We start from the raw sequence: 10,888 nt of genomic DNA on the forward strand, positions 1-10,888 counted from the left end.
ATAATTTAGTGACATTGAGTGTGATTTACTCAAGAGATATTTACCTCGTATGTTTCGAAACGATGTAAATACTTGTCAAGTCTCTCTTTATAAGGATAAATCAAATTAATCCATCTATTATTAAATGGATCAATTTTATATATGTACTCTTAAGAAAATCAAATAAAACCAAATTGTAATAGAAAAGCATTTATTGTTTAAAAATGACATGGAATTTTTTTCATTTCCAATTCAACCCTAAACAAAATATTTTATTTACATAACCTCAAAAAGCTTTCAAAATATTAGCTCTATTAAACAATAAATTATGTTAAGTCTTGTCGAAATAATTATGAATGTTAACAAAATTTAGCCTTTAAATTTAGGGTTTAAATGATATTTTTAAACAACAAATATTAACTCTGTTACAATTTAACCTTGATTCAAGGTTTATATCGAATTTAAGGTTTGAGTTTAAAATTTAAGACTTATATCAATTTATATCAAATTTCACATTTTGATCCCCGGATTTCAAGAGTAAAATTTATATTCAGATAAAAATTCATATTATTGTTCATTTGACCGAACATGAAATTTAATATCCACCTGTGCGTATAAAATATTCACCCATACTCAACCAAATGTGAAGCCAAATTGTTTGTTTCCTCTTATTACTACAAAACAAGTAACAAAGAAAGGTTGCTACACTTTAAATCCTCTATTATAAACACCTCATCAAATTCGTCTCTCTATTATTAAATAAATTATACTATTAAAAGTCCAAAAAAAATCAAAATAGAATAAAATTAACATTTACCCTTTATTTTTCAAAATATCATTTTTATTTACGAGAGTTAATATTTATAAAATTATAAATGAAATCTTTTATTTAAAATTGAAATAACTTTTGTAAATGTTAACTCCGTTACACTTTGAATTTATTTGATTATTTTCAATAATATAAGGACTAAATTGATCAATTTAATGATAGAAGGACTAACTTGGTCCAATCTCAGACCTCCAAAGTGTATTTTCTTCACTTCACCATATCATACAAATACAATGGTGAAGAGATGCATGCATATCATTGCTGATATAAAATAGAAGTACAGGGACTTATGTCATGTTTTAACCTCAAATATTCACCCACTATATATAGATAGATACTCCAAATTGTTTGTTTCCTCTTATTATCACAGAACAAGTAACAAAAGAAACGTATTTTCTTCTCAAATTCACCATATCATCCAAATACAATGGTGAGATGCATATGCATATCAATGCTGATACAATAAAACATCAATTTCTCTAATAATAATAATAATAAATAAATAAGATCTTCTCTTTTCTCCAGCAAAACTGCATTTGCCATTTGCTATTTGAGGCAACAACAACAAAAATGGTATGGCATTATCTCCTACAAGCTTAGTTTGACTATGGCTTTCTATTTGAAGTACTACTGTACCTGTCTTGTCCAGCCATATTGCTGTCCGGCTTTCGGTCACCATCAAATTGTGAGCCACGAGTATTCTGATTTGCTCCATTTCCATTCATGCCACGATTTCGCAAGGATGCATACCTGTTTCCCTCGTTGCTCATGGGTGCATCCGGTGCTTGCTTGCCAGATGAATTTGCTTTCGAACCGCTAAATATCCCAAAGCTCAGCGAGTTATTAGAGGGAGACTTTGAAGATTCGTTCTCAACTTGCTTCGTGTGTTGCACCGAGGATGTAGCATTCATGTTTTGGGGTGGTTGCCGTCGTTGATATGGGAACTGGGGTGCTGACCTAACTGTCTCTCTCATATTCTGGCCCATATTTTGTGGTGGTTGCCGTGGTGGATATTGGAACCAGGGTTCTGACCTGACTGACTCTCTTGTATTCTGGCCCATATTTTGAGGTGGTTGCCGTGGTGGATTATGGAACCAGGGTTCTGACCTGACTGACTCTCTTGTATCCTGGCCCATATTTTGAGGTGGTTGCCGTGGTGGATTTTGGAACCAGGGTTCTGACCTGACTGACTCTCTTGTACTCTGGCCCATATTAGGTTGTTCCCGTCGTGGATACGGGAATTGAGGATTGGACGGATTCCTCGGTTCACTCCTTTTGTATCTGTTGTGGATCTCAGGGGATGTATCTGGACGACAGGATTGAGAAGTATTTGATCCAGTAGATTCATCCCGCATTTGCATCGGTGAAGACATAGGCAGCTCATCTTCATCTGAAAGCATAGTATCTTCAGACTCTGAGCCAGATTCAGTAGATTCATCATGAGGCAGCACGGGACTTTGGTTGTCAGTAGCTGATTCGGTAGAAGTTTCGACCTTTGATTTTTTTCCACCACCTTTCTTTGTCGGGCCAAATTTGACATGCTTGACTATCACATAAGCATTTGTTTTCTCCACCTTTGGCCCACTTTCCACAACACATACATCTTCAATCTGAATAATTAATAATAAAAGGTTCAGAATCAAAAGTCCATGTGATGATACACTAAGAAACATAAAGTGTAGGAATGAGAGATACCAAGTTAGTGAGACGAGACAAAATTCCTCCCAGATCCTCGACTTCGTGCTCCTTAGCCTGCCCCATGGCCATACACTATTGGAGAACAACGAAGTGCACCCATTAATATTCATCAGAGTTCCAAACCATAACAGCACCACAAAGATAAAAGTGGCTATAAAGCTTAATCACTACCCAACTCGGCCTAGTTATGCACCATTAAAACACATTATAAAATAATAAGAATCTATATCACTGTACTTAAAGCATTAGTCCTTTATAAAGAAATAGAAGTACCTTTACTCGGTAACCTCGTTCCATTAATCGAATAACATTTTCTGCTTTCAACTTTAGGTCATTTTCTGCCTGCAGAAGAACAAATTCGTCATGGTTCCCATCTCTGCTTCAGCTTTGCACAATTAACATCTGATGGATATGTATGGTTCAAACTTTCAAAAACTTTTATAGAAAATCTATATTTGTTGAAGATTTCAGTTGAAGATTAAAAAACAGCTTCAATTCATGTATCAGGCATCAACAGTTCAGAAAAGCCATGGATAAATACTGAATACATAAAAAATTGGTCAAATTACACCAAAAACAAGAATGCCCCTATTATCTACACCCATGACGTAGGTTATTGGAGTGAACACCAGTGCTTCTAGACCAAGAGCTGGGGGTTTAATTCTATCAATTTTAATCCTGTGCTTTTTGAATTTTGAAATTTCAATCCCAACCAAAACTGTAGCAGTTAAATCTCCATTCATCTCGTACTATGCGTATGTTGTGGATTTAATCCCCCTCTCCAATTTGATCATTTCAGTCACTATACTTTTCGAAATGTTAAATTTTAGTCTTAACTCAAATAGTAAGTGTTAAATCTATGTGGACATAACAAGCTAACATTGTATTACACATATGATAATATGTGTGTTGCATAAGATTTTGGAAGTAGCAGAATTTAACGACTACCATTTGGATCAGGACCAAAATTTGAAAATACGAGGTATAAGTACCAAAGTGACCAAATTAGATTATAAAGACTAAATCTGCGACTTAAGCATAACACAAGGGATAATAGCAGAATTTGACCTAAACAATTTAATCAAATGCTCTTGCCAACAGTCACTATGTTGGTCGGCATTAAAACGTATTTTGGTTTCTAATATCTTTAGCAATATCGTTGATTGATGTTTCACAACAAGGTTTCAAGATGTATGACTATTCAATGAACAACAAGAAAAAGAACTTACTATTTTCCCAGTGAATCGAATTTTGCACACTCCTTTCTTTATTGTCTCCCCTGCCTACAGACAAATAAAATTATTTAAAAAAAAAAAAAGTATAGCTAACACTGTCTAGAAACAAGCAGGTCCATGCAAAGACAAAATCACAAAATTACTTGCCATGAATTATGATGGTAGGTTCATTAACAGAAAAACAAATAATCAATTATGATGGTTGCTAAATGCATAGACAAAAACGAAAACAAATTTGCTATTTCATCTTGAGCTAAATAAACTTGAATCACACAAGTTACCTTGTTTTTAGCAATTTCCTTTTCCTTTTGACGTCGTCGGTACATTTCCTTATTATAGTCCATCAGCCTACAAACAGGCGGGTTAACCATTTTCTGAACCTACAAAAATAATAGAACTTCTATTAGATACCAAACAAGACAAAAAACTCTCACATAGCATTATGAAATAAAAGGAGTGGAGAGAATGTTCAGATACCAAACGGAAAAGCACCTAAAATTAATGCATTTTTTACCTCGACAAGATCGAGACCTTTCTTCCTTGCCTGTTGCAATGCTTCTTGAATTGAGACGACGGAATGCTGACCTACAATTTCATAAATCATAACCTGAATTATAACAGAAAATGGCTATTATAAAATCATTTAAGACAATTCAATTCCATTCTTCTATCTCGTCTTCACTTCGGTTTCAAGCGTATCTAATCCTAAATCCTAACCTAATTGTAAGTTCACATTGCTATAAGCTTAATACAGGCATATGGAGAAGACCCTTTATTTTACTCAACAATATAAAACAATGCGTCAACTGTCACGTACCGTCTTCCGTCACCAATCTTACAACACTAGCAGTGATTTGCTTATTTAAACGCGGCTTTTCCTTGCCTGCCTCAGCCTTCTTGTTCTTAATAGCCTGAAATAATCAAACACGTCATCAAATTAACCCCTCACCCTTAACACTCTAAATTCAAAAAAACTAATTACAAAATATCAGAATCAAAATACCCTTTTAAGTTATCAATCAAATAAAAAAAGGTTAATTGCACCAGACATCCCCAAAACTAAGAGCCAAATTCTGAATTGATCCCAAAACTTCAAAACATTCAAATTTAATCCTCAAGCTAATATATCACTTAGACGTCAGCTTTGGCGTTAAATAGCAGCTTGAATTTGATATAAATTCCTTTTTAAGCAATATATTGGATTAATAAAAACTCTTAAATTTTAAAATGTACAGGATGACCGGAGTGAAACAATACATTAAGCTACTGGAACATTTTGAATTTTACGACTAATTTAGAATTTGACCTGTAATCTAATCACGTCCGGTGCAATTAACCCAATAAAAATCATCAAAAACAAACAATGACATCTAGATTCAAGGGCTTTAAAACACTAAATTAACTAAAAGTTAATATAATTTTTGCGAAGTTACCTGAACTGGGGCAGCAAAAGATCTAACATTGCTGTAAAAATACGAGGGCTTATCTTCAATACTGCAAACAGGTTTCTCCAAAACACGGATCCTCGTTTGATGAAGAGAGGAAGTAAAGGGAGCTTGAAAGTAAAATCTCCTGTATTGATTCGATATAAGTTGAAGCTTAGACTGATTGATTCTACGCCAAAACGCCATCTTTCTTAGTTTTAATGTACCCAAAAAAATGGCATTCTTTTGGGAGCAATGCTTCGGGTTTTCGATAGAGAGAGAGCAAAAATGACCTCCAAAAAGAAAAACAAAAACCCTAGATTCTGTGGGTTTTTCTCAACACGACGATAGCTTCACAGAATAAAAAGTGATTTCAACCATGCAATTTCAATGAGCCTCGAAAGCATTGGGCTTCGAGTTTCGACCCGGTTCACAGCCATTTTGGGTTTTATTTTAATCTTTTTTTATGGGCTTGAATGTATTTTACGGCCCAAGTCCCTATAAACCATATAATGAAATTTTATTTAAATTTAATTATAATATAAATATTGGTATTTTAATATGTTTTGCCCAAAATCCGAACCGCCCGATGAAGCAAAATTTTCTATTTTGAAAAGTGGATGCAAGGCAAGGCGAGGCAGGTTTTTTCTTTTAGATAATGGGTATGGAACGGTTATGATAATTACTTGCCCCCACCCTAATCCAGTTCACTGTATAAAATTTCCATTTTGTCCTTATATATAAATTATTAAAAGGGTAAAAATGCAAGAACGCAATATAGAAAAAAATATTTTTTATGTTTAATTTTTTTTTGAATAATTATATTTAAATATTTACTTGACTTTAAAAATTATTGAAAAGATTAAAGATAAATAGCACAAATTAAATTAAAACGGAACGGGGCGGGGCAGGGATGAATGTATCTAACATCCATAAAAATGGTAGTGATTTTCAATATTATGCATCCATAATGTAATTGGATGAGTGGTGAAGCGGAATGTGCCAATTGGGGAGCAATGGTGAATTTAGCAATATTTACCCTCGCCCCACCCCATCGTCATCCTTAGTTTTGCCAATTAGATATTAGATTAGTGTTAGGGGCAAAGTCAGAAAATTGATTTAGGGGGCAGAGTTCAATCATAAGATTTTTTAGAGCCAAAGTACAAATTTACTATTATACTAACTTGTAATTTTTTAAATTTTAAAAAGACTACAAGGCAAATTTACCATTTTGGGAGACAAGCCACCGCCTCTTGCTTAGTGTCATCATTGATGATGCAAATTTTCAAAAGTTACGGGTTTGAGTGAACTTAAATGTTTAACATCTTCCTAATCCGAGCACATAATACTAATTCGACTCACTTTTGGGAGGGACTTAGGATTAGATTTTTTATTCTTGGCTTGACTAAACCTGATTCGTTTTATTGTTTAAAAACATAATAATTGATATTTATATAAATAAAATTAGATATAGGTTTGTTATTTTTTAAACAAAGAAATATATTATTCGAATAGATTGAACTAAACTCGAACTTAAAATCTTTTAAAATCAAATATCTATAGTCCCTCCCTGACCTTTAAATAAAAAGATAATGCGCTTCAGCACACTCGAACTCACATCCTCTTAACTATACCAATTGAGCTAAAATTCAATTACAAATTCTTTTTCGATCTTCCATATCAAATATAAAAAAAACGGTCCAATATGGCATAAATGTTGCATAATATAAACTAAGCACAATATTGTTTTAAGAGACATGACATCGTCCAATGTTATGATTTAACATTATCTGAATTGTCCCTATCTGTTTTCTAGTGTTTGAGATAAGGCCTCAATGAACATGACTGCATGATCTTTTCTGCATGTTTCAGAATATTATTTTATATATATATCTTTGATTATATATGGACCCTTCATTCATGGGATATATCTTCTTATCGTAAGGTTTGTAAGATTTGGCATCTGGTTTTAATAATGACTTGCTACCCTCCGCAACATTGACCATATATAAGAAGTCGGCCAAACTCTCAAGAGGTGATACTGTTTTTTATTGTGGCTTATTTTTCAATTTTGTGAAGAATTAGAGTGTTTAACATTACCTGAAAAAGTGACGGATTCAATAGAGTGAAAATGCATGGTCGAAATGAACCGTATGTGGTGTACGACCACATACCAAGGAAATGCGAGCAATTATTCTTGGTCGAGTTTGAGTCTTTCTCCTACAACATATAAGGGACACTTGTGGATGGGGGAAAAGCTATTTATTATTGAAAATTTAACATTTGGAGGGGCTACACTATTATTTTACCATATATTAACTTAAAATTTTATAATTTATTGGAGTTTAAAGAAGTAAATTTCCATTCTAGGGGTGGCGTTTGCTTGTGAGAGCTCTTCAAAACCTTGGGTAATGATAATACTGATTCATTGAGGTGTTTATTAGCCTTAGATAGACGACACTTCGAAAACTTATTCCATAGGAGTCAACCTTCATCCCCTTCAATAATGAGTATATATATTTGGATTAAAGAACCTAAAAGGTCCCTATAATACAGAGATTTGATCAAATTAGTCCATATATTATTAAAATTAATCAAATAAATTCAAATTATAGTAAAATTAACATTTACTATATAAAAAATTTACCCATATATCAACCTTACTATTTAATGAAATCCTTGACCACAACATTGAGTAGTTATATTATTCATATCTATTTGTACTATTTTGCATTTATGAAGGAAAGAACAAGTTGGGCTCTATGTAGGACCCCAATCGAATTGAGAGCCTGAATTAAATTCCAAGCTGTTGGGCTTTCATTTTTTTGTTTTATTTTTTCCTCACTTCATAATTTCATATCATTATCCAATCTTATTTATTTTCGGGGTACAATTATCCAAAATTTGTGTGCCACTTGTTTAGACTTTAGACTGTAGTGGAGCTAGAAAATTTTTAGAGGATCGGAATTAAATTATATGCTTTTATGATAGAATAAAATTAATTTTATCGTTTTAATAGTTTACATCTTTATAATTTTAAAAGATTTAATCAATTTTTATTTTTTAGGAGGGTCAAAGTACAATTTTATCATTACTAATCTAAAATTTGATAAATTATAAAGGATCTTGCCAACGCCCCTTGGCTCCGCCACTTAATTTTAAATTTATTTGGTAAAAATTTATTCAAAAATCATTTTATTTTTTAATTTTATTTAAAATTTTACATTATTTTAATAATTTTAATATTTAATGAAAAAATTTTGAAGCTTATGAATACTCAACATTAACATAGGGGTTGAAAGTAGTGGTAAGGTTAATGATTTTGAATCGAATCGGATCGGTCGGTTAGATTGGATACAGATTCGAACAATGGTATCAGCCTGGTTAAATCGAGTTTTTATTTTTATAAATTTTTAATAAATTTTAATTGAATTAATCAAATCGACGAAAGTTTAGCTTTAAAAACATTATACACTCAATGCAAAAACATAAATTCAAGCTTCAAATCCGAAATAATATTATTAAAAGAGAAACCACAAATTCCAAATAAATTAATCTTCTTAAATTTAAATATTCGAATCAAATAAAATTTTCACTTTTTTTTCCTTCTCTAGTGGTAGAACAGAATAAAAGCCAGAGGCGCGTTGCTACTCGAAAGTTTGAAAATTTATCATAAGCCTTTTAATTTTTTGAATATTTTAATTAGATTTTTAAATTTTGAAACTTCTAATTAAGCCCTACAAAAATTTAAATTTTAAATTAAATCCTTTAAAATTATCAAAATTTCTCATTAATCTTCTAAAAATTATAAATTTTAATCATACACCGTAAAATTAAAAAATCTCATTTAACCCTAGATGTTTGAATTTTTTTATTAAACCTTAACTTTAAAAAAATTTAAACTTCTCAAAAATTAATATTACATTCTTTCATTGTTTTTCACACTCATAGTATAAAAGCATTTGCACCAAGGTTTTTAAAACCGAATCGATAGTCGAACCAGCTAGATCACCGATTCTTGATCTAACAAGTTATTTGATTCAATTGAATAAATTATTAAAAAATAAAAATAGAGAAAATCAATTCAAAATTCAACTCTCTGGCCCAACCTGTTTGTTTGGTTCAATTGAACAAATTATTAAAAATAAAAATATTAAAATAGAGAAAATTAATTCAATATCTAGCATAATTAATTCGCAAGTCAACCATCCAATCGTTTATTTCAAACTAGTATCTTGATCAATTTCTAGTCCAACTAATTCAACCGAACTAACAAAAATAAATTTTTCGATACCAAAAATGAACTAAGCATTAAGAATCAAAATAAATAACATTGACATATTTAGCATCCACAATTATTGATTTTAGGTAAATTGAGTAAAGTAAAAAAAAAAAAAAAAATCCATTTTCTAATAAATTACGATACTTAGCAAACAGCTAGATAGACATTGAACAAAATTAGAAACACATCCAATCAAATAGATTGGACCGTCCTTTTAATGTATTTAATTTTAATTTTATTTTACATGTTAGGTGAAGGACAAATCTCTTCTTTTTTTCCCCTTTATCCAAGTCTCTATCACTCTCCCAATTTTTCCTCTCCATGCAATTCACGATACAATTATGTTATATAAATTCAAAATAAGCAATAAAATAATTATGTAATATTATTTTCAACATATATTAATAATTTGTAATAATTGGAATGTGACACATTCGGGGAAGGTCTTTTCCAAATGTGATGAATCATCAAATCAGCTTTAATTACAACTATAATATAAATATAAATTTGATAGAAACATTTATAAATGAAAAATATATTGCTTTCTTATTTTTAACAATATTCCCACTATACTGTAGTCGATAAGCTAAATTAATACATGGTCCGGTTTAAGAATCGTAGTTGCTCCTCTTAATAATGTTGTCTCTAATATTTGAATTTGAATTCTCCCTTCGAGAGTGTAATATGTCTTATCATTACACTCAACCACTTATTGGTTAAATTAAAAGGAATTTATCTAGCTTATCTTTTAGTATTGTAATTAGAATAAATTTACAGTCAAATTATAATAGTTATTAAGAGAACTCATTAGAGATATTCATAGATCGAGCAACTTTAACTTATATATATATTTTTATCTTGAATCGATTTAGCCCGTTTTGTTATTTGAAGACAATAAAAAATATAAAAGTTTATATTGATATTTATGTAATTTTAAAATTAAAATTAAATAAAAATTTATTTTTCAAATAATAAAACAAATTATTTTGGCAACCTTAGCAAGTAGGGCTCGAGCTCAAATATGATTTTTCTTAATCGAGCCTCCATTCATACATAATGGAATTTGGAATTTAAGATAAAATAATATTAATGACAATCCATATATAATGTACGTAAAGCGATATCAAAGTTCCAAGAGTTAGCATTGTTACCGAATTTCAAACTTTTTGAAGGTTAGTCTTTAAAAATGACTTGCATGAAATAATTTAAAAATGGGTATATCGAAATGCTTTTTATGCGAATTATATTAACTCGTGCAACTAATAATTTTGATTAGGTCAATTCGAGTTTATAAATTTTAAAGTCCTTATTTAAGATTGTGTTAGTTCTTGAGTTCATGTCGTATAAGGTCTAGGTCATTATAGGTTCGAGTCATTCTAATTTGAGGTTCAAATCATTACAAATTTAATCATTGACCGTACTTCATGTTAGGATCATTTTC

General features: G+C 30.9%; 1 protein-coding gene across 1 annotated transcript; it reads right to left on the bottom strand.

The window, feature by feature from the left end:
* Window positions 1-1,143: 1,143 nt before the first annotated feature.
* Window positions 1,144-5,510, bottom strand: LOC105795413 (translation initiation factor IF3-1, mitochondrial). Its single transcript, XM_012625025.2, has 8 exons — window positions 5,175-5,510; window positions 4,559-4,652; window positions 4,256-4,326; window positions 4,023-4,121; window positions 3,736-3,789; window positions 2,780-2,848; window positions 2,504-2,578; window positions 1,144-2,418 (listed from the first exon to the last, which is right to left on the bottom strand). The coding sequence occupies exons 1-8, from the start codon at window positions 5,370-5,372 to the stop codon at window positions 1,414-1,416; spliced, it is 1,665 nt and encodes a 554-aa protein (XP_012480479.1). The 5' UTR covers window positions 5,373-5,510; the 3' UTR covers window positions 1,144-1,413.
* Window positions 5,511-10,888: the final 5,378 nt, after the last annotated feature.

This window comes from Gossypium raimondii, chromosome 3 (genome assembly GCF_025698545.1).
Source record: "Gossypium raimondii isolate GPD5lz chromosome 3, ASM2569854v1, whole genome shotgun sequence".
Taxonomy (NCBI): domain Eukaryota; kingdom Viridiplantae; phylum Streptophyta; class Magnoliopsida; order Malvales; family Malvaceae; genus Gossypium; species Gossypium raimondii.

Excerpts from the sequence above, each read along its gene's own strand:
- LOC105795413 (XM_012625025.2), bottom strand. The coding sequence starts at position 5,372 with ATGGCGTTTTGGCGTAGAATCAATCAGTCTAAGCTTCAACTTATATCG. Across the intron at positions 4,327-4,558 it reads AAGATTGGTGACGGAAGACG|GTCAGCATTCCGTCGTCTCA; the intron begins GTACGTGACAGT and ends ATGAAATTGTAG. Across the intron at positions 3,790-4,022 it reads AGGAAATTGCTAAAAACAAG|GCAGGGGAGACAATAAAGAA; the intron begins GTAACTTGTGTG and ends ATTTGTCTGTAG.